Source organism: Neolamprologus brichardi, chromosome 4, assembly GCF_056152115.1.
Source record: "Neolamprologus brichardi isolate AB-2024 chromosome 4, ASM5615211v1, whole genome shotgun sequence".
Classification (NCBI taxonomy): Eukaryota; Metazoa; Chordata; class Actinopteri; order Cichliformes; family Cichlidae; genus Neolamprologus; species Neolamprologus brichardi.
The window spans coordinates 25,729,856-25,754,431 of record NC_142107.1 but is presented as its reverse complement, the minus strand read 5'-3'; the positions used below and the strand labels follow the sequence as shown (position 1 = coordinate 25,754,431).

The 24,576-nt window shown below is 45.0% G+C and overlaps 2 protein-coding genes across 3 annotated transcripts; one reads left to right on the top strand and one right to left on the bottom strand.

The window, feature by feature from the left end:
* Positions 1-845: 845 nt before the first annotated feature.
* LOC102782883 (nucleoside diphosphate kinase B-like) lies at positions 846-6,967 on the top strand. Its single transcript, XM_006805260.1, has 5 exons — positions 846-945; positions 2,736-2,866; positions 3,896-3,997; positions 5,104-5,216; positions 6,745-6,967. Exons 2-5 carry the CDS (start codon positions 2,750-2,752, stop codon positions 6,860-6,862), a joined length of 450 nt encoding a protein of 149 aa, XP_006805323.1. The 5' UTR covers positions 846-945; positions 2,736-2,749; the 3' UTR covers positions 6,863-6,967.
* Positions 6,968-13,323: 6,356 nt separating this feature from the next.
* Positions 13,324-24,333, bottom strand: LOC102795142 (MBT domain-containing protein 1-like). 2 transcript variants are annotated; one of them, XM_087840193.1, is made up of 18 exons: positions 24,210-24,333; positions 22,988-23,228; positions 22,771-22,904; positions 22,586-22,697; positions 22,032-22,111; positions 21,512-21,629; positions 20,930-21,064; positions 20,674-20,762; positions 20,500-20,598; positions 19,052-19,187; positions 18,886-18,941; positions 18,258-18,362; positions 18,031-18,178; positions 16,581-16,663; positions 15,640-15,877; positions 15,497-15,568; positions 14,972-15,160; positions 13,324-14,609 (listed from the first exon to the last, which is right to left on the bottom strand). In XM_087840193.1, exons 1-18 carry the CDS (start codon positions 24,228-24,230, stop codon positions 14,503-14,505), a joined length of 2,163 nt encoding a protein of 720 aa, XP_087696319.1. In that variant the 5' UTR covers positions 24,231-24,333; the 3' UTR covers positions 13,324-14,502. The 2 variants fall into 2 exon arrangements, with proteins under 2 accessions (XP_087696319.1, XP_087696320.1); XM_087840194.1 differs by lacking the exon at positions 14,972-15,160.
* Positions 24,334-24,576: the final 243 nt, after the last annotated feature.

Sequence of the window (24,576 nt, the reverse complement as noted above, 5' to 3'; positions counted from 1 at the left end):
AGTGGGAAAAAGAGCTCAGTGCATCATGGGAATGCCCCGGCAGCACTGCAGTGTGACTCAGGGAGGATTCAGCCCAACTGTGGGCTTTAGCAAAAGGCTGATCGCAGAAGCAGATGTCTGTCTGCTGGTTCCAGTCTGCTCGTTATATAAAACAAGTATAAATGAATCCAAAACGCTGCAGCTGCTTTAACCCCGACACGCACCGAGCAGAGAGAGCACATTACTTTGATTCTCAGCTCCTTCCACTCACGTCCTGCTAAATATAGAGAAAAATGCAATGCCCCACTTTTTGTCTCTCAGTCTCTCGATGGTATGGGCCCAAAATATATCAGGGGTGCGATTGCTGAGCTGGGTAGGTGTCTCAGATCCGCAGGGTCGGGTCAGGTCGTGGAGCGCAGAGTTCAAGCCAAACATGGAGAAATGGCTTTTAGCCATTAAACCGCTGCTGCTTGAATCAGCTCCACAGTCAGCTGACCTGAACACAACATGTTTATGTTTATGTGTTTACGTCTTTCTCTGCTTCTGTAACGGAGCCTCTGCTGGATGATGAGCTACAATCACTGTTTGATGATTTTAGAGATAAAACTGTTAAATGTGCATGAAGACATTTTGTAGTTACGCACAATAAGATATTTTTAACCCCCAAAAAGTGACTAAAGGAGGAAGTTTGCAGTTTTTAGACGAATGTTTGAGGACATTTTGGATGGCAAACAAAAACACACACACACATAAATGTCTGTCAACAACTGACACAGATTTGGACCAACTGCACACACACACACACACACACACACACACACACACACACACACACACATTTCTGGAGCCCCTCCCCTGCAGAGAAGCCTTTAAATAGAGCCGCTCTGTGGCGTTGTGGCCTTGGTGATCGCATCCCCGCCGCCAGCAGATCGTCTCCACAAGTTCTTCTCCCATCCCAGAACCGAGGTAGCTATCAAACACAGACGCTCACGTATGCAGCACATTTTTATCTGATGAGCAACTTTCTCCTGATATCAAAAAGATGTTTTACAAACATTTTCAAACTCAAACATTTGATGTAACATCTTAAGTTTTAAAATCAGTCAAAATATAAAATTTAAGCTTCCAGTTAAAATCTGATCTGCACAGAAACTTTACAGCTGATAAAAATAATCCACTTTTATGTGATATCTGCGCCTTCACAGACTAAACATGATAAAGTTATTCAGTGACGTCGTGTGTGGGATTCTCGTTTCGCAGGTTCATCGTTTCTAGGATTCAAATGAAAGGTTGGATTTTTCTCAGCAGTTAAGCTTAAATTTAAAAATATGAAGTTACTTCAACTTTACTTTGTTGGCTTCTTTTCTCCTTTTTGAAATGACTTCAGTCTTGCAAAACTGCAACTTTGCAGCCCGCTGCACTCGTGGAGTCACAGCTCTGCTAATGTGAGATGAAGGTGCATTTAAACAACAAAGAGGAATCAAATCAATGCTACTGTAACTCAAACATGCCCAGAGGATCTTACAGTGTCTTTGACTTCAAACATAATGCTCTCCTCAGCCTCATTATCCCCACAGGCAGAGAGACGCCACCTCACACAGATTTATGGTCAACTGTTAGAAACTAGTGAATTTCTAACAGTAAAGTTTGAACTTGTCTTAAGTTCAGTTTAATGAACTCAGTTTAGGGAAAACATGTCAAAGGAATAATGATTTAAAAATGTTTATTATGTCGCGAGTCTGCAGCAGAAATCTGCAGTTTAAATCTGCTAAAATTGAGGCGTTAAATTATTGATGTGGGAGCAGCAAACGTCTCTCCAGCTGTTTCCTGGTGCACGAATGAGCTACGAAATCAGTGTTTCACGAACCAAAAACACGTGTTTTCATCAGAATTCGTGTTTTTAGTTTGACTGTTGGAGGTTTTTGTAAATTTTCAGCAAATAAAATAATTTCTGCATATCGACTTTTAAAACCTCAGAGCACAATCACGACATCTTTAAAGCTGAAACTTTAGCCTCAGACGTGTCAGATATCAGGGTCTCACTGAAAGAATCATCTTTACATGCAGACAAGGACTATTTTTAAATATGCATATACGCACAATGAGAACATTTTCTGGAGGAATAAAAACGCTGAGAGCAGCTGTTCTCTAACAGCGGCCGTCACACCTGCTCTCAGCTGCTGTCGGCGTCACGCCAGCAGATTCCGGCGGGCAGTAAAATTAGCAGCGGGACCGCCGGCACGCCGAGGCTTTGTCCAGAGTTATGAGCAGGCTCAGATTCGAGCGGCGGTTGCTACGCCGGGAGAAGAAGAAAATGTGGTCCAGGAAGCTCAGAGGCAGCTCTGGTTTTACATCAGGGGAAATTTAATATCGGCAGGTGTCACCGACTGAAGGAGACGATGAGACGTGTCAGGGTAAAGCAGACACACCTGAGAGGGAGGAAGAGGAGGAGGAGACACTCAGAGACAAATGTGGTTTTCGGGGTCGTTTCCCTCCTTCTGGCCGTAACTCGTGTTCAGCTCAGCGGGGTCTCCTTCACACATCTTCATCCTGCAGGCTCCTCCTCCTCTGCAGAAATCTAAACATGTTTAGGAAACGATCAATCAGATTTTACATTTGATCGAAACAAAAAAGAAATTATATTATAAAATATTTCTGTATGGTTCAGTTTGAGGACACACTGTGTGCTGTCAAACAAACTCATCAAAGAACTCACGTTTCCTGTGGGCTGACTTCACTTCCTGTTTCCTGTGCAGCCTCCTAAGCAGACATGGAGCGTACCTTCATTGCCGTGAAGCCCGATGGCGTCCAGAGAGGACTGTGTGGCGAGATCATCAAGCGCTTTGAGCATAGAGGCTTCAGGCTGGTCGCCGCCAAATTCGTGCAGGTAAAAACGACGCCAGGCGCCACAACTCACAACTGATCAGCACATACTAACCACCAGCAGGGGGCGTTTCTTCTCTGCTGCAGTTCATTTGTTCATAAAAGTGCAGCTGTCAGCTTTAAACTGAGGCTTCATCAGAGTCACAAAGCAGCTTTGCATGAATTCCATTCATAATAATCCTTCTTTACCTCACACCAAGCCTCGTTGCAGCCGCTCATCATCTATGTCTGAAAGCTCCTCCCCCTTTAAGGCAGCTTTCTTGATTAGCAAAACTGGATTTGAGCAGCAGGTGGGTGGGGCTTCTATGCTCCCTCTGTGACATCATACAGATCCCAGATTAGAAAAAAACAGCATAAAGTGAGTGTTTAGAGCAGCCTGTTTGTGCAAAGCGAGCTCATTATTCGAGACTTCAGTTTGTTCAGTATGAAAGTCCACACAGGAACAGGAAATACATGACAGGAAATAAGACGAGGGTCACGACCTTGAGTTTTTTCCTGTATCCTACATGTAAATTCTGTAATTTCAGAATTTTGCTCATATGAAGCCACGCTCACGGCTCTCTGATGATCTGTCCAAGTGTTCGAGCCGGTACAGTATAACTATTAGAGACGATGTAAAAGAGCGAGCCAAGCAACATGGTGTGACAGGACGTGCTCGATTAGAGGCGATGACAGGGGCTGAGTGCTCGGCGTTGTTGAAGTGAAGCCAGTCATGGATCATGATGAACATGCAATAAAACACCTGATACCCCCTCCCCCTCCAGCCCCCTCCTCTTGGCAGTCAAAGTGTGGATAAAACATGGATGTAACCTCAGGTTTAAAAAAACTGGGGCTCGTTTCACCGCTTGTGCTCATAAAGAGCTCTGATTGGATAGAAGCCTCATGCTCAGCTGTTTATGGTCTCAGTGTTGCTGCTTTCAGGCCTGACTGAATAAAACACAAAGTTCATTTTTAATACGGGTCCCGTCGTTGGGGCGTGGCCACCCGGTGACTGACTCGCCGATGAATGTGTAACTTCCTTTGGTGTCTTCAGGCCTCTGAGGACCACATGAAGAAGCACTACCTGGACCTGAAGGACATGCCTTTCTACGCTGGACTCTGCAAATACATGTCCTCTGGACCCATCCTCGCCATGGTAACACACATACAAACACACTCAGCTCGCCTCCAGCGCCGCCATCACACACATACCTTTCTCGCTTTATCTCTTTCCATTGCCTCACTTGTCTCTCCATCTATTCACACCCTCTCGTGTTCAAGGCATCGTGCTCCGACCTCCACCGGACAAACGAGCCGCACACAGGAGGCTTTAAGCATGCAAGCTTTATTTAGCCTGACCTCGCACACGTTTGCAACCAAAAGGGGATAAAAACAAAACTGCAAACAGTTTGAGTTTGATGGGAAATATGAGGCACTTAAAACTGCAGTTCCTCTGACATCCACTAGAGGCTGCGGCGAGTCAGTCCATGTTAAACGTTTACAGCAGAAATAAACACGTTTACATCCTGATACACAAACAGCTGTTGTTTTTTATAACTCACCTGTTTAAATTGTATTAAGGCTTAAATTTTACATTATTAGGGGCGTGGCCTTTTTGACTGACAGGTGGATGATGGCGACTTTTAGGCTGTAGCTGCTAGCTGTCTGCTAGCTTCACCTCAACTGAACCTCTGGAGCCTTTCAATGATGTGATGTGACCATTAATATGGCTGCTGTGAGGTTAATGGATCTACACTTTGGGTGCAATCGCCAAGAAGGCGCTATCAGCAGGGGCGCCACTAAGGGGGCGCCACCCCCCTCAAACAGATCGTTATAGATTTCAAAATCTTATTTGGCTTTCATATGTATCTATTTTCAATGAGATCTACTTTAATAATCATTCTCTCTTTATTGACATATTTTTCAATAACCTATGTTTAAAATACAACTTCTTGAGACTTTGTGTCAAAAACTGGAAGACAGTGTTTACATTTTACTTCTATTCTGCGCGAGTTCAAGAGCGCCCCCTATAGTCCACCGAGGAGGCAGTTCCTGACAATTTAGAATATTTAATTTGACGTGATGGTGACAGAAAACTGAAACTGGTGACGTCACAGTGGTCTCGTTCGTCTTTTAGATACAGTCTATGGATTACACTTCCTGTATCACTAAAGTAGAAAAAGAACTCAAAATGTTCACGTTTCAACATAAACATCAAAATTCAGTTCAGCAGTTTGTGAAGTGTGTGTTTGTGCACTCCAGGTGTGGGAGGGTCAGAGCATTGTGAAGCTGGCCAGGATGATGCTGGGTGAGACCAACCCCGCTGACTCCAAGCCCGGCAGCATCCGTGGTGATCTGTGCATCAACATCGGCAGGTGAGCGACCGCGACATGACTCTGTTTTATAACACAACATCACGCAGAGCAGACGGACTCACACAACTCACAACACTCTTGTTTTTCAGCCAGTAATAACTCAGTGTAGTAACGATTAGGATCTCAGTGGGATAACAGTGTCTCCTCCCAGTCCTCCATCCTGGCTCCCCCTGACCGTAGCATCATCAGCAGAGATGGGCAGTAACGCGTTACTGTAATCCGATTACTTTTTTCAAGTAACGAGTAAAGTAAGGGATTACTATTGCAAAAACAGTAATTAGATTACCGTTACTTTCCCGTAGGAACGCTGCATTACTGCGTTACTAAAACCGTGATTTTTTGCGAGAATGTCTCATGACAGTGACGTAAGCGAGTGCGACGTTCGTGACAACAGCTGTGTGCAGATCAACAATGGATCATATATCGAGTGCAGAGAGAGTATGAGCGTGCAGCGTTTAAAGCGTGGAAGTACTGACCTTACTTTGAGTTTGATTCCATAAAAAGTGACAAAAACATTAGTGTCCGTTGTGCGTGGGAAGAAAACTTCTTTTTACAGCGAAAAAACCCCTAAACTTCCAAACAAGCACCGAGTAGCTACGACGTAATGGGAAACTCACAGAGAAACTCGCGGATTCTTCCACTGACCGCTGCACACCTGCACCAGGGTAACCCTCCGCCTACCCCACTCCTGCTTTACAGGTGAAAATAGAGCAACAGGACCGCTAGTCTTTGACTTTATTTATTTTCTGCTGTGTTTTACTTGCATCTATTTGAAAGACTGAGTGTAAACACACAAAATATATTATTTTATGTGCTGGAATGTGCAGAAAATAGGTTTAAATGTTAAACTAATTTCTTCCAGTCAGAGAATGTTGCAGATAATTAAATGTTTGCTTGATGCATAAAGTTAAAAGATTAAAACTAATAAAACAAGTTTTAAAAAGAGACTTTTCCATTTGATTACATTTTGTATGATGATTATGCAGAAAAAGTAGAATTGGGCTGAAAGATCTATCACTTTATCACCTATTCAGGTTGTAAATCGTGTTTTTAAAAAGTAACTAAGTAACTAAGTAATTGATTACCTGAAAACAAGTAATCAGTAAAGTAACGGGATTACTTTTTGGGGGAAGTAATCAGTAATTAGTTACTGATTACTTTTTTCAAGTAACTTGGCCAACACTGATCATCAGTATCACTGTACCATATTTCACTGGACATACTCACCGTGGTCGGGAGTCAAACACCCGACCTGAAGTTCCAAAAGCAAGTAGTGTTACCACCGCATTGTCCAGCTGCTGTGTGTGTGTGTGTGTTAAGACATTAGAAAACTAAAACACTCACAAAATGTTAATATTTCTTAAATTCATAATATTTTAAAGTCTTAACGAAATGTGAAAAATATTAACGCATTATTGAAATGAGACATTTTCTATTAGCTTTCTGAAAGAACCCCACCCCCACCCCCCACAAACCCAGAAATCATTGATCAGTTATTGATCCGCACCGATCACCTCCGTCTCCACAGGAACATCATCCACGGCAGCGACACCCTGGAGAACGCCAAGATGGAGGTCGACCTGTGGTTCAAGGCCGAGGAGTTTGTCAACTACACCTCATGCGCCCAGCCCTGGCTGTACGAGTAAACCGGCCCCACCCACCATCATCCGTCAGCCCCGCCCTCCCTGCAGTCGATCGTCGATCAATCCACAACATGTAGCACTTATCAATAAAGTGTCATGTTGACAACAGTCTGGATGTTTCTGTGTTTCTGTGAACGCGGTTCCTACTGTTATCACCGGCAGCAGCAACCAAATCCCTCCGCCTCTGAAAATAGTGCCCATCAAACCCACTGTCTCACCGTGTTCATGTGGCAAGATGCTGCACCAGGTCAGCTCAGCTGCTGATTATTGTTATTAAGATCGACTAAACAGATGTTTTTGTGGTTTTGAGCAGCAATGGCGGCTGATGGGCATCGTTACTGCTGCCAGATCCTCATGAGTGTAAGACGCCAACCTTCAGCAACTCATATGACGAGTAAATAACCATGTGATGCCACTGTCAGCGGCAGCGTGCAGGTATATCTTTCATTTAGTGGCACCTATGACAGGAGAGGAGCGGCTCGCGGCCGTAAATACATCCATCTGTGCTCTTACCTTATTAATTTCACTTCCTGACTCTCTTCTTGAGACGGCGGTCCCTGCAGCACCAACAGTGCTGAAGTTCACGCTGCAGCAGCTCGACAGCGAACATATCGTAAATTTGAGACGTTTTCCTGCATTTATTTTTAGTTTCTTTCTTTTTCTGTCGGGCTTTTTGCCACTTTTCACACTAAACTGCTCTGCAAGCTGAGGAGGCCGGCTTGTAGTTATGCCAGGTGGCATTAAGATATTTGATTGGGCAACAGTGTCAGTAATGAAAATGTAGGGCTGGTGTGCAGCAGCCTTTCAATTGACCCATCGGGGAAATGCCCGGCACACCGGATTGGCAGTCCTGCACTCGTCTGTTCATAAGTGGCCAGCTGGCATTGAGTTAGCTGTGCATCTATCAGATAGCCTGTCTGTAGCTATGAACCTCAAACTCATTCTGGTGTTTCTCTAGCTTTTATTTAAAGTTCTTCATCATTTTTCAAATGATGGATCTGACTTAGATCCATTAACACAGGCCTACGACCAGCTGGGGATTCCCCAACCGACTGGAGAGTGGTTACTGCAGGTTGCTTGGTTTTGTTGGGTTGCAAAGAGGTATGCAGTGGTGCACCAAAAACCTCTGTGACTGTGAAAGCAAAAGGACATAGTATTTCTGTCGGGGACTATTTTCAGCAGCAGTTTGATACTGGTTTGAGTTATAACAAGGGAAAATTAAAAAACAAAAACTGTGGTCTGTGCTGATATACTGAACAAGTAAAGTGGAATCTGATTAGCTTGAGTCACCAAACAGCTGGTAGCCAAAACACCAAGTATGACCTCTACTCGACTTCAGAGGCATAAATCCACACGTTCGTGGCTGAGCATGAGTAATACGATGCTGATGATGAACGAGAGACGTCAAACAGACCCATCAGCTGAATCCTACCCCCCTCAGCAGCTGACCCGACATCAGATAAACTGCTGAGTACAGTCCAACGGGCCCAGGAGGGAAACCCATCAGGCTGAAACTCCAGAGTGTCGGCTGATGAGCTGACACTTGTTCCTTTAACTGAGACGCAAAGACAGAAACAGACCTGTAACGCTTCCAGCTCAGTTAATTATTGCTGATGTTGACGTCTTCCTCTCCAAGTATGCACTCCAGTCCCGAGCTTGTACAGATTTAAGGTGTAAACTGCCAATCAAAGGGGCAACAGTTCGCCAAGATCCAATATCAAAGTCTCGATTTGGGCCAAAAAACCTTCAACACACGTGTGAAGGATCCACGACCCGTTCATGCTTTTCAGCATCTGCATTAATGCGGTTGCTGTAATAACGGTCACAGCTGCAGCTTTTCAGCTCACAGCTCACTCTCCGACAACAACGACAACAGTCAGGACCGAGTTCAGATCATAAGCTGACGAGGCGTGACTGCAGATGGCGCTCAGGTGTGTCCGCCTCCCTGCAGCAGGACCGCAGACCACGCTGTGGTGGGCTTATGACGTGAAAGTGACTCACAACCTTTAACCATTACAGTCCGGAGTTGATCCAAACCTAAATTTTAATATTATGAGTCCAAAGACCTCAGAGTTGGAGGTCTCGACTGTCGTTCTGATCATCGTACACTCGGCTGCAAAGTGGGGAAAACTGCCGTTCTGAGGTTCCTGCTTCACGTCCATGAATGTCACAAACCGGACTGAAGAGAAAAGGCCAACTTGGTGATGTCCAACAACCATGAAGACATGCTTGACTCTGTGCCATGAACTGGCCTGAAACGATGGTCGTCTGCAGCTTCATGCTGAACTTTCGTAGTGAAAAGTTTCCACCTGCCAGTCCATGTCCATTCCCACCTGTAGTCTGGAGATCTGGGTATTGGCTCCTTTGAAGGTTGGCCGAGGTCGGAGAAGAAGGAAGACAGCCGAGTTGGTTCTGGCATCAGGTGAAGATGGCTCCTGTCTGCCTCTCAACACATGTAGAAGGACAAGCAGGAGAAGGAGTACCTACTGGAGAGAATACATCTCATGTGGTTTGGGGAAAGCCTCAGGATCCTCCAGGAGAAACTGGAAAATGCTGCTGGGTAAAAGATCTGGATTCCCATCGTAACCTGCTGCCAGCTCACCGTAACCAGGATAATGGAGGGACAGCTAGATGGATGTTTGTTTTTGTTGGAGCTATTTGTTTTTAATTTTTATTATTTTGAAATTAGTTAAATTTGTTGTTAGTTTACTTATATTTTGGGATTTATTTACAAGTTTATTTGTCGGTTAATATTTTGTTTCAATGTTTGTTTGATGTTACTTTGTTAAATTAGTCAGTAAGAGCTGTAGAGCCATTTTGTTTGTATAAATAAAGAGACTGGTATAGGACCAGCATGCACTGGGGTGGGCCTATGGTTTTTTACCAGAGCAGGAGAAGCAGCAGGAAGTAACAAAAAATGGATCTTGTTGTTGCCAAACTGGATGAATAAACCATAAAAACACAACTTTCAAGTTTGGACAGTGGACTTCTTTTGCCTGCGTACGAAATAGTATCTCACTGCAGCAGTGGCTCGTGGACTTTTAATTGTGGGATGTTTGGTTTGTCAAACAAAAGGAATTGCCACTACAGTTCTGATGTTGTACAAACCTCTGACGCTAGTTTATCTCAAATTTTGCACCTTTCACAATTCAGTCTTGGAATTTTGTGTCTGATCCAAATTTGGACATTATTTTGAACAGTGGGTGTTAACAAATGTCCCAGTCTAGCTCTGACCCACAATCTGTCTCGAACTGGACGTTAGCAGTTTGATATTTTTGGATCCGAGTGTTTACGAAACCTTTCAAACATCAAACTCACGATTTCAGTGAATCTGATCTTAGAATCCAATTAAATCCCTACGTTACATGATCGCAGTCCCAGCACTCGATTTAGTAACCTGATATTTAATAATTTCAGATTTTATTTTTCACAAAAAGTATTTTACACACACACACACACACACACACTCCTCGTGCCTATGGTACGACAGCTTTTCTCCGTGCCCCTGGTACACTGCGTAGAAGCACTTTGCCACACACACACACACACACACACACACACACACACACACACACACATACACACAATAATGCTATAAACACTGAATATTTTAGTTTCCGTAACATTTTATTGCATAAAAATGTAAAGTCAGTCATTTCTTTTACACCTACATGTCATCATTTCTTCACAATCATGCTGTCAAAAATTGCACAATTAGAAAAAAGCTTCATGAAATATAACATCAGGTTGTAACTACACGTCTGTTCTCAAAGACAGTTAAAGTACATATATATATATATATATTTAAATCCATCTAGATATCTTTTTAAACGTATGTTTTAATAAGAGCTCAGTAAAAGTCGTGTTCACGGCACGAACATGTGGACAACATGAAGTTTGGGACAAACCTGTTTTCATCAGTTTGAACACAAATATTTGTGATTTTTCTTTTTTAGTTCACATTTAAATTAATCTGTAATAATAAAAACAAACAGCTGATCTCTATAATTTCACATTAATTTGTACTTCAGGGAAACAAACGTAGATACGTGCACTCGACCCGAGCACTGCTGTGGTTGCTGATTACCTGTAATCTCAGGAAAATGGGACGAAGAACATTCTTGGGAATTACATTTTCAGTTTTTTCTTTTTTCAGAAATGCAAATAATCCCAACCTTGGATCAGATGCTGTCTAATTACGCCGGCCTGTTAGCACACGGAGTCAGAACGCCAAACGCCCTGGCCCCACCGTCGTAAACACGTCGTCTCAAAGCACAAACCCGTTAACTACAAACAACTTTGACTAAAGTTTTGGACGATGAACAGATGTTTTGGTTCAGATTGCACAGTTTTAACCGCAGAACTTTAAGTGATAAATAAATGATGCCCCCCGAGTTGTAATCGAATCCTCTCTTTTAGAAATCTGCTCACATTTATATACTTACACAAATTCATAAAGTGCAATCTCACAGCACAAGGACGATTGTTTTCCAGGGTTGTGCGCAGATCCAGACCTGCTGCCTGTCTTACATTTGAAAAACAAATATTGGTTTCCCAATTTGTGCGACTTAAAATTCAAGTCAAAACTGTGCAGCCATCGACGTCCACGTGTTCGTGTCTCAGACTTTACTTTAATCCAATCGTGCAGCCGTTTCCCTCTTGGTGTGGAGGACTTCCACTCGTATCCACGGGCGACTGTGGTCAGTGACCAAAGCAGTCGCACAGTGTCAAGCACTCATCCAACCCTCCAGGCGGGACACATTTCCTCCAGCGACTGAAGGTCAAATGGTCACTGAAGGGTCTGTAGGCCGGTATGACTGAGACCCCGTCAATCACCTGACACCAGATTATTCTCTTAGACTGGGTGAAAGATTTTACAGCCAACTCCAGACACACTTCTATAAATCGCCGCCTGAATTAACTCCTCCTACATTTTCTGTCTTAAGACAGACGGTAAAATACTCAAGTCAGTCCTGAAGCCACTTTGACTCTGAAACGTTCGACCCGTCGGCTCAACCCTGAAACTCTGCAGCCCTGCACCTGATCTTCAGTTCTGGTGTTTATTTCACGCAGACTCTATTGATTCATTTCTGAATTTTTGCAGCCAATCAGGTTTGAGTTGAGCACTAATTTATACCCACAGAAAGACCAAATTAATTCCTATAACAGCCACACACCCGGTCCAGCCTTCGGATTCTCAGATCCCACCTGATCTTCCTGAGATAACATCTTTAAAAAGCAACCACTGTCAGCATCAGCCTCCAAACGCTCAAATCATCTTTAGGTCAAATCCCACAGTTTCCACAACAATAAACCACAACTTCTCCTCCCACTGGGATAATCACACATGACAATATCACAAACTGGCGTGGAAGACCGGCGACTTCACTTTCACCTCTGAATACAAAAGTACAAACACGACTTGTTCACCAGACTCAGTTTGTCAAAATCAATCCATAAAAACATTATCAAAGGTGTCACCTACAGACATCACACATAGAACTGCAATACTAGAGTCACGTATAAACGAGCACACGGACAGCAGCGAGTTTACAAACAGGTTCAGCGCCGACGCTCACAGCTCAGCGTAAGACTCGAGTCTGAACCTGTGAGACGACAAACATCAAACAGCTCACAAAACAACACGAATATAAATGTAGCCACTTTTTAAAAAATGTATCAAAGTAAACAAAGTTTCATTTTTAGTTTTTTAAACGTAGTACGTTAAAACTGTGTCTATGAAGTGAAATTGTTACATATGAAGGCAAAATTAAGAAACATGAGCTAATAATGAGTAACTGGTTTTGTCTTACTGGGGCGAGAATTATACTTTTAATATATCATAATATTATGAAATCCATACACTGAGGAGCTGAAGTCATGACAAACAAACTAAAGAAAATATTTTACAAATTAAATCAAAATCTTTGAAAGTGAGAAACTTTCTTAAAGAAGCTGATTAAAAATCAGCCGTCGGTTCTTCGAAGCTCAATTTGACAAAAATTTACTTACAAGAAAAATTAAAACTGACGAGAATCAAGTTTGTGTGATCAGGTTAAAACAGACAAAAGCAGGAACAGAAGAGTCGAACACGTCGACATATGAAGTCAAAATTATGAGACGGTAAATTTAACGCATTAAAAAAATAAATAATTAAAAAATATAAAAACATAAAAACTTTCTGTAGGAATCATAAGAGTGTAACATTAAAGAGCAAAAGTTTAACACTGAAAGGTAAAATAAAGTAACTAATAATGAGCATACTCGCAGGATTACATTAATATCAGTTTTTTCTCATTATTGTTTTTGTCAGAAATTTGTTTCCAAAGTTTAGAAAATACGTTGAGTTGTTGTGTTTAAGCAGACGTTACGTTTGTAGTTTCTTTAACATCTGTGTGTTTGTGCAGCTCCACAAATACACATTCAGCTTATTTTGGACTCGTCAACGTCACGTTACTGTAAAAAACACAGATAAAGGAACATTTGGACATTTTTAGACATCTGTTAGCTTAAAAGCTACTTCAGGCCGCCCCCTTACTCCCCCTCCACGCTCGATTTGATCAATTCAATGATCGTCTTCTATTACATATAGATTTTAAAATAAATCAAATATACTCATTTTATTAAATATACTTTCTTAACCCAAAAATCTTTTAATTTTGTTCATACTTTTCTGAGGTATCCGTACTGCGTAACGATGTAGTTTTGTAGTTTTTTAGCTGCTGATGAAAGAAAGAACGTCTGATGAAGACATCAGTGAGCACAACGGTGCCTTTGGCCAACGCTGTAAACTGTTTTTTTGTACGTTTGGATCTGTGTGATGTCACAGAGAGGGGCAGCCAATCACAAGAACGTCGTGTCAAAAGGGGGTGGGGCTAAAACAGCTTGTATCAGAGAGAGGAGGAACTAAGATGGTGCATAAGATAAAGAAGAGTTATTATGAACTCTGAATCATGCAAAGCTGATGTGACACCATAAAAACATGGTGAGGGAAATAAACAGAGCAGTAATGAATCCAGAGCGTTTCTGCAGACCGCGACATCTGCCATTAACGCGACGCCGGCTTCTGCTAGCTCTGCAGTCTTCACCCGGGTCGTGTGGATTCAGGGGAACGAGGACGCACAGGCTGAAACCCAACGATCCTCTGAAGCTGTGATTGGACGTTTAGCCGATGAAACTCAAACACATTTTAAAATCATCAAAACAAAGAAAGCTTTGAGAAAACGTCACGTTTGGCTGATTTTAATCCTTCCAGCAGCTTCAGCGTCTATCGTGACCTGTGCTCCGCTTTACCGTAAAAATAAATGCAAACCTGTGGGCGGAGCTTCAAGAGGTGATCTTTTTTCCTTCTTCACGTGGCATCGTCGTTAATCCAGCCGCTCACACTGAAACAGTGTTTTTATGACTACATCAACAGTTTAACGTTAGAACTACAAACGGTGGAGATCTCGGCGTTGGAAAAACTGTCGTATAAAAGCTGTTTGTTGTTTTTACTGCGGTGTCTTCTTCTCTAGTTCGATTTTCAGATGGCAGCACACCAAACACAGTTAAAGAGTTCTTTACATGGAAGGTTCGGAGGAGCGTCCGACGTTGGAGGTCACCAGTAGACGATTTCACATATTTGTGGGAGGGGACAGGATGGACTACTGCTGGTCCCGGCTGCTGAGGAAGTCTGCGGAGGATCTGAGTGTTTCTGCTTCAGTCCTGTGAGAAGATAACTCGGGGCCTCTGGCGTTCTCCTCTCTGACTCCTGCAGAAACACAGACGACGCAGCACTGAGGCCATGACCACGTGAAAGAGCATCACGGAGGCGGCGAATGAGAGAAAACAGCTTTTTGCCTAAAGTGGACGTCAGACTGCGAGGATGCACCAAAACATGCAAACCTGAATGAACCGAAGCGACGTAAAGACGAGCGTGCTCCACGCCCACGCGGCCGACTGCAGCGACACACGGCTCGTCGCTGCCGCTGGCTGAGGCTTCGGGTTTAGTTTGATGTTTGACGACGCGGCGAACGCGTCACACACGTGCTGCTCATCTGCGTTTGAATCGTTTCTATGACGCCCAGATTTGTAAAAACCACAGAAATGAAAGAAGGCTGCACGAGTGCATACCTGCCCCCCCCTCAGTGCGGGGGCTGCTCTCCAGGTCGGCAGAGGGCGGCTGGGCCGCGGAGGCCGGAGGAGGGGGTGACGGGTAATCGGGCGGAGTCTCGTTCTCGTCTCCCGATAGGCTCCTGGGGACACCTGTTACCATGGTGCCGGAGAGGCTGACGGGTCGCTTAGCGATGGGCAGCTTCCTCTCTGGGAGACCAAACAGGTTTCGTTAAAGAGACAGTACAACAATCACGTGCTCATGCAGCTGCTGTTCTTTCATCGCTTCGTTTTTGTCTGTTTTCATCTTTTTCTGTTTAAGTCGCATCAGTTTTGTTTTTGTTGGTCTGTGATCGTTTGTGTCTGTGGCTGCAGCTGTTCCTGTTACTGACATCGTTAGAAGAAAGTACCGATGTAAATGTTGGTCTCTGTGGGTGTGACTGACGAACGCCTCTAATGCAAGAACGCTACAGGGAGGCGGAGCATCGTTTATTACTAAGCAGCGTCCTGAAGGCTGAGCCGTGATTTAAAGAGACGCCGCCTCACTTTTCTTTTGTCCTTTGTACTGCTGAGACTTCTTCCTCTGTTTGGATGCTGCTGACTGCAGGTCTCTGGAGCCTGAAACAAAAAAAACACACCAGTTTACCCGTCCTTGTCACCATGGAAACTGCAGATCAGGTGGGACTTACCTGCGTTGACAGCGGGAGGCTGCAGCTGGTAGCCGGTCAGCTGACACCAGCCCACCGGGTACAGGTCGGGCGACTCGCAGTCCACCCACTGGTCGTACTCGTCTTCCCAGCCGTCGAAGTGTATCCGTAGCAACCGGTGGACGATGCGCGTGACGGTGGCGACGCAGACGAGCCGCGGCTCCATGAGGTCGACGGCCTCCAGCTTCATGCCAGGGCGGAACCCGTGGTTGGGGACGTCCTGATGGAGGACACGGACACGACGCGGTCGTTAACACGTGGGCGTTTTTTTGTTTCTAGTCGCCGTTTCGGGTCATTTGTCAAGAAAAACAAACTAAAAAGGCAAAATTGAAACTTGCACTCGGTTCCTCCACACAAACAAACCTGCAACCCTAAAACACTCAGAAATACAAACGTTAGATACGCAGAAAATATTAAATTATCAAACTTATTCTAACTGTTTATAATTCTGTGCATCAGCAACATGAAGACGTCTGTTTGCTGTGAGCTAAAGTCATAAATGACAGTCTGTGTTTACATTTATGAGGCTTACAGCAGTGAGGAGCTGACAAACACAAACCTCTGATAATCACATCAGAGTCAGACGTGTTTTTGTGGCTTTGTTTTCATTCATGTAACAATAAACGCATCAGACATGCAACCTGGTGCATGTTCTGTTTCTTTAACTATTTCACTAGAGTCACCTCTACGATGATGCTCGTCTGCTGTAAGTGAGTGTAGGCGATGAAGCTCCGCCTCTAACCACTGAGCCAATAAACACTCATGCGCTCTGGACTGAGCCGAGCAGTGGCTGAAGGCTGCTGCTGACATCGTCTTTCTAATAATTCTAGTTCAACATGTCTGCTCTATGTTTCTGCATCTACACAGAGCTGCTCAGACTGCATGAAGTCGTCATGTTGATGAATCTGTTGATTCAGCCTCACCCTGTTGAACAGGTTCACCGGTGCAGCCACAGACTTGCTCTCCTTCAGATATTCAAACCATCTGAAGGGCAGACTGGAGTAACCTGGACACACAAAGACAGGATCAGTGTGATCACAGTGCACGCCACAGGGCAGTTTCAGCATCACAGGTCCGTAAAAGCTGCGACGAGAATGAGCGAACTCCCCAAAGAACAAAACACGTTTTCAAATGTTTCCTGAGACAAAAAAACACGGTTCTGCAAATATCTTCAGAATAATGTTCAGAATAATGCTCATAGTGAGGAACATTATTGCTCACTATGCACCAGTCTGCCTGTCGACCTCCCATCACAAGACCCCGACACACTTAAACTCCTCGACTTGGGGCAGGAACTCGTCCCTGACCCGGAGTGGGCACGCCACCCTTCACATCGTATCATTAACCCTTTAAGACCGACCATAGAACCAAGTCTGCCAGAGCTTATATTATATGTTTACATGCTGTGGAGCCATTTTTGGGAGCATTTCAAGTTGCTATACATCAATACAACCATTACAGCCCAAATTTTAATAATATGTCTGCATTAAGTGCATAGTAATTACATAAATTGCAAAAAAGTGCAATAAACTACAAAAAAATTGAAAATCATTTTTGTTTTTTTAACATATATTTCTAGTTAGAGAAATTTAAGAGGCTTATCCCTCAAAACTGTAAATACAAAAAAGTTGCACAAAATAGTTTCCCACCACAGGAAATTTATTTTGAGTGTCTTCATAGTTTTATTTTTGAAATACACCAATTTTTATACACTGCAGGAAAAATGAAAATAAATATTATAATGCAGATTTGCAAAAAAGCAGCATCTGCATCAAAATAAACTATTTCCAGCAGTGCAATATGAGTCCTAAGCATCCCAGAAACCACACAGAAAGTCAGAAAGTCAAATATAACTTTTAAAAACACCAGTATAGGCTCATGAGGCCCTGATGGTAAAAAACTACATTTCTGCGAAAATGATGTCACTTCCGGTTTCGGGCAGGTCATGGCGGACATGCGATAGTTCGCGCTGATGTCTATTCCAACGTATGAAGTGTTATGAACAGCTGATCGGATCAGCAAAGCGTGTTTCTGGAATATTATGTTTTTGTTGCTGTAAGTGCTTTTTATGCAGTTTTTGCAAAACTATATGTGGAAGGAAACTGTGACCGAGGACAAGCTGATGGTATAAGATGTAAGTACAACTCCTCCGGTTTCATATGCAAAAAAAATTATTGTGCTAGCTCACGTGGTTGCAGAGCTACCGGGGTTTAAAAATAGTTACGCAAAACAGAGCGTGCTGCTCCGACCGGTTTTAAAGGGTTAAAAGGGAGAATCTGGATCTGTGTGCAGGGACGAGGCTGAAAATGAGGCTGCAGGTTAAAGCCGTTTCTCCCACAGCTGTGTGCCGCTGCCTTTCAAAGGCACTCCTACCTCTAGGCGGCGTCAGCTCGATGTTGTTAATCTCACAGAAGCCAGCGGGGAAGATGGAGGGAGACGTGGAGTGATAGCAGAACCAGTCCGAGCCATCGGCCGCCTCCGAGCCGTCGATGCCGATCATCAGGTACCCGTCTGCCAGGACCTGAGGAGGAGGCGACAGGTTAGATGGAGCCGGAGGGCGGAGCAGCCGGCGTCAGAGTGAGCGCTCAGCTCGCTATTACCTTCCTCACTGTGGCCACGCAGATGGCAGACAGATTCAGAGGGTCAATGGCCTCCAGCTTCATCCCATCTTCGAACCAGTGGCCGCTCTGATCCACTTCCTTCACCTTCAGGAAAAACAGGATAATCTCATTCCTGTTCCTCCAAGCTCCCGTCGCCCTCCCCTCAACCCAACAGGTCACCGCAGACGGACGACCCCCGAGCCTGGTTCCTCCTTCCTTTTAAAAGGGAGTTTTTCCTCCCCGCTGTCACCAAAGCGCTCGCTCATGTGGCGTTATCTTATTGTTTTTCCTCTTCAGGCGACTGTTGTTCTTATTTGGTGCTAAATAAATAAAACTGAATTGAAAACATCATTAGCATCATTATTACTTAGATAACCATGACTGTTACTGCATCACTGTGTCACACAGTTATCATTGAAACATGCTGAGTGGGCGGGACTCATAGATGTTTCGAATTAAACTTATAATTAGAAACATGTTAAAGTTAAAGTTACACAAATGCAAAATTGATATAAATTGATTTTATGTCCATGAGGAAACTCTACAGGTGGGACCAGGTAACTCAGGTGACTCAGGTGACTCAGGTGTGGGCGGATGTAGCAAAGCGACGACGTCGGGTGAAGCTCACTTTGGCAAACAGCTGTCCAGGTGCATCCATCTGACCGTCCAGTTTCTTCGACACATCTGGGAACAATCACACAGCACATGTTCTTCATCCTCATGTTACACGCTGGCTTAAATTCACTGTTTTCTACATGGAGTCTGGTGGCCTGGGATCGAATCACCTGACCCACCGGATCGTTTGAAGCGGTGTCCAATGGATCGCGACCATCCGATGCTGTGGATCAGAGGACTGTACATGTGACACCAGAAGTCGTCGGTGCCATCGTCGCACTCCTCGTACACGAGCCGGAGACGACCGCCGATCACCTGCGACGACACAAACGTCGGGATAACATTCGAGCAAATAATACTAATAAACTGGACGAGCAGAAGAGAACGGATCAGCAGCTGTATCAGAGGCGCCTCAGGGCTCCGTCACTGGGCTACTGATTTATTCCTTTAGATGTTATTTGTTTTGAGAAACGACACAAATGTACGAGTAAATGTGCTGCTGAGCTGATGATAGCGCTGTCTGAGCCTCTGCTCCTGCAGCTTTGAGTGTTTCCAGGTAATTTGTAGGGGTGCAACGATACACAAAATTCACGGTTTGATATTTTTTCGATACAAAAAAATGTTCATGCCTTTTTAATTTGTCATTTATTAAAATTATAAATATATATTTTAACTCAAACGTACAGTTTTTAAATGTAATGTTGCTGAAACAACAAAGTGATTAAAAATAAATCTATCTGATCGAGAAATCCCTCATCTTTGGAAAAGAGAGTTTATTCCAGAGAAATGTCTCTTTCCAAAATAAAAGCTCTACTATACGCTTCTTCTGGGCTATATTCTCAGCAGCATATTAAACATATCAGGTCCCCATAAGGAGAATCATGTGCTAACGGCTGTCTAAATGACTCGGCTAAAGTTTGTAGCATGCGTGCTTGTTGTTTTTGTCTGCTTCCACTTGTCTTTGCACGAGGATGATGTCGGAGTAAATGTGCAGTCATATTCGTTGTGTTCCCACTAGTGCTGTTAGCCTTAATCTGAAATGACGTTAACGCCACAACACGGCAAATCTCCGTTAACGAGCTACCGCGGATCGCCCCGTGCGTGGGGCTGGACGGCCAACACGTTAACGAGCTAACTGCGCTAACACACTAGTTCCCACCCATGTAATTGAGCATTGCTGGCACATCCAACATACTGTTTTACTTTAGTCCATGACGCGCTTACCTTCAGGGTCATACGTCACATGAAAACCAAAATAGTTCCAAACGCCAGATCTGAATGAGGGTGGGGGAGGTTCAATTTGCCATGTTGCAACGAGCTTAGCTTCTGTCTCGCTAGCTTGCGCTGCGCTCAGTGGATCTGCGCTCGACAGTGCAGCCTAGGCTGCTCAACACAGACAGCATCGTCAGAAGGAAAGTTGATAAAATAAATTAAAAATGTTGTATCGTTCGATACATATGAGTACTGAACCGAAAGCACTGTATGAACGGTTCAATATCGATACGAGTATCGTTGCACCCCCAGTAATTTGACATGAAAAGTTATTTAAAATACACAAATAAAAACCGACTCTGGCAAAGTGACCTTGAACCTGCCGCCCAGAGATGCTTCGTTTACTGTGACTCACCTGTTCCACCAGAGCCACTCGAGTCCGACACAGGTGAGTCTTATCCACCACCTCCACCCTCATCTGCTTCTTGAAGGGGAACTGCATGCTCTCCTGCACCTGAGCAGACACCTGAGTTTAGACTCAGTCTCAGGACGAAGGTTATTTAAAAACGATTACGTATTTCAACGTCACCTTGGAGGCGAAGTCTGGCGGCAGAGTTTTGGAGCCCGTGAGTCTCTTGATCAGGAACGTTTTCCAGTTGGAGAAGCGGTGCAGGAGGGCTGAGAACACACACACACACACACACACACACACACACACACACACACACACATATATAAGCTTACAGCCTAAAAAGAGTCTATTTGTTCCTGTGAACCTGATTACTCAGGACTGTGAAACTGATCTGAGGTCTGAGAACGAATCTGCAGACAGGAAGTGACCTTACACTGAGGGGGGACCAGAGGTTTCCCTCCAGCAGCACACCAGCCCACCGGGTGGATGTCTGGCACGCACAGATTCAACCAGAAGTCTCGTGTAGAGTCGCAGTCGAAGCCCTCGTATCTCAGCAAAGCCTTAAAACCTGCACGTGCACACACACACACACACACACACACACACACAGACACACACACGCACACACAGACAAACACAGACACAGACACACACAAATTAGTTTCATCACCCAGATGGTTCAAACTCTGCAGGAGCCAAAAAATATCCATCTCATCTGAACAAAATGCAAACTCAACATTTACGTTAAATTATGTGAGTCTGTGTGTGTCTGTGTGTGTGTGTGCGTGTGTGCATGTGTCTGTGTGTCTGTGTGTGTGTGTGTGTGTGTGTCTGTGTGTGTGTGTCTGTGTGTGTGTGCATGTGTCTGTGTGTGTCTGTGTGCGTGTGTGCATGTGTCTGTGTGTGTCTGTGTGCGTGTGCGTGTGTGTGTGTCTGTGTGTGTGTGTCTGTGTGTGTGTGCATGTGTCTGTGTGTGTCTGTGTGCGTGTGCGTGTGTGTGTGTGTGTGTGTGTACCAGCCAGTTTGATGATGCCAGCGATCCAGTAAACCTTCATGGGCAGCCCGCTGTCAGTGTTCGGCACCTCGACCCGGATGCCTTCGCTGATGCCTCCCCACGACTTTCCCATCGGGACCTGACAAACACGCAAAAGTAAAATTAACGAAACATCCGACCGCACACACGGCTCCGGTTTCTGATTCCCGAGGTCTGAGATCGACCCCGAGCAAGACGCACGTCCTGCTTTACAGCTCAAACAAATTCACACGACAACACACGGTCGTCTGAGCTTCCTGTCTGTCGATTCAAAGGTGAGACGCATCACCTGCATACGTGACACGCTTCACGAGAGCCCTGGTGATCCAAGCGTGAATCAGTGAAAACTGTGCAGGGTTAAAGCTGCAACGTTTGACCTTTGACCTCATGTTTGAATCTCACAAACGCTGGTGGCTCTGTAGTCAGGGGGCGGAGCTTCTTTCTGATGATTAACGCAGTGAACTCGTTTCATCACAGTGAGAAGGACTCTGCTTGTACCCACATGTTGGAAACAGCTAACCGGCGCTCCCATTACATCTCCGTCTCCAAGGTAACGACCCCAGTCGAACAGCTCCATGGACACTGCGAAGAAAACAGAAGGCGTGATGTGAAACCTGACACGTTCAAGAAAAAGTGCTCAGTGGCACAACGGCAGGAAAGACTCAACTCTGAGAATGAACTGATGCAGAGCAGAGGTCATCCGCTGTGCGATTTAAAAATCACATTTATCACTCTTTGAAAAGGTCGACCGTGTCGTTCTTACTTCCTGCCGTACGTGTCAAACACGAGCTCGGTGCTCTCATGCCCCGTCACACACGCCGAACCCTCATGTTGTTTTTTTCTCATCACGGATCAGTATGATGTCACATGGAGCAGACAGAAGCCCCACCCACCTGCTCTTCAAATACTTTGCAGCCAATCAAAAGAAAGTTATTTTAAAGGGGGAGGGACTAGAAGAGCCACACCTACAATCTGACCGTGTTTGTGTTTAACATGTAACCAATGAGAAAGTCGATTTCAGTCCCAGCGTGGACGTGTCGGCGCTGCTGAACTCACCGCTCTTCTTGACCCCGCCCTGCTGGTTGGCCTGCTGCTGAGCGTAGGCGGCGAGCTTGGTCATCAGAGGCTGCTTCTGCAGAACCTTGGCTTTCTTGGTTGGAGGCTTTCCCTGACAAACACAGACACGCGGAGCCCGTCACACTAACATAACAAAAGGCAAAGTGCTCCTACACGCCCGTTACCTGCAGCCTGGCGAGGATGCTGGCCTTCTTGGAGTTGGACGAGTAGCTCCTGGAGCACGAGACGCTGCAGAAACGTTTGGTTTTGCTGTAGAAGGCGTCTCTGACGCCGACCATGCCGCACATCTCACAGGTCGCTGAGGAGAGCAGAGAGAGAGCAACTGAGGACGCAGATCGACCGACTCAGACAACCAGGTCCTGATTCTAGACGTGAACTGACCCATGCCGGCCTTCCCGTCGGGGTACGTGTACACCTGACCGTTGGTCTTGATGAGCGTCAGTGAAGAGGAGGGGTTTAGCTGAGTGACCCCTCCTCCTCCTCCTAACTCTTCGTCCTCGCTGTCCTCGGGACTGGAGGCGCCGCTCCCCCCGCTGGACTCGGTGCTGCAGCTGCTCCGGTCCTCATCCAGACCGTCCAGCATTCCGAACGAGTCCCGCCGCTTCCGGGACTGACGCTCCACCTGAGGACGGAAGAGAGTCTAAAGTCACAAAGACCCCAAAAAGCCATTTACCCCATTAAAACTGTATTTAATCCACAGAAACACACCACAAATATTTTATTAAATGTTCTCAGGTTGTAACAACAAAGATCTGTGAAGGTCATGAATATTGTTCCTTCTCTGTTCCTCTGACCTCTACCCATCATCACGTCGCAGCAGAGGGTTTGGAGCTCCTGCAGCGCTGCAGCGCAGAGAGGCTGACTGACAGCACAAAGACAGAGAAGCCACAACACCGGGTCACCTCCAGGATTCCCCTCACTTCCGCTCGCTCTGAGCCCCGACACCGGGGTTAAACCTGTGCACCCCCCCGCCCCCTCTGCCGCCCCCAGCATTAAATTCGGCGGCATTAAATTTGTGCAGCACTGCAGTCTGTTCCTGGAAAAGCCGTTTTTCGGTGCTGATCCACGGTGACGCTCCGCGCTCTGAATGTACGAGTATGTAGCGGGAAAAAGCAAAACGATAAACACGTTTACTTTTTATTTAATTAAAACGTGTTTACCGGAATACATGCATGCCGAATTAAAAAACATGTTGTCAGGTTTATGAAACTTTTTATAGACAACATCCAGTCCAATGTTTGTCTTTGGAAACAAGCAGCAAAACTAATACCGAAGGACTTTCAAAGGAGATCTGACACGAGATTTTGGCCATAACAGGTAAAGTGAATATAAATCTACGTTTTGGCCGGTTACATAACTACTCCAGTCTTTATATAGATACAGAATTAAACTCTGAGTTGACCTTGTTACCAACTGATGAAATGTATCTTGCATTTGAACATGTGTTTCTGTCAATGAACAAAAGTATCTTAAATTTAGCGATTTCTCAATGGAGTTTTGCTTTAACACTCAGTCCGCGGTCGCTTTTAAGCAGTCCCTAAAGCAAGCATTGAAAATGAAGGAAGACCCGCTTCCGGGCGGCTCAGGGAGCCCCGGGACTCACCAGGTCTCTGGGGTTTTCCATCAGGTGGGGTCGTGAAAGGAGGACGCTCTCTGACAGCAGAACCCGCAGGAACAATCATTAAAGACCAGCGGCAGACATGTCAACAAAACACCAACTGCTTCGCTGCGCAGGCGCTCGACAGGCTGACGCTGATTGGCTGAGGCTACTGCTTCGTGTTATTTAATAAGAAATGATGAGTCCTCCAGGGACCCCTGCTGGTTAGACGGTGAAGCGCCAATAATGAGATAAATACGAACAGGTAAAACAAACACAGTGTAGAAATAAACGGAACAAACAGCGTTCCGGTCGCCAGTACCGTCTGACCTGATCTTAATATATATATATATATATATATATATGTAGACTA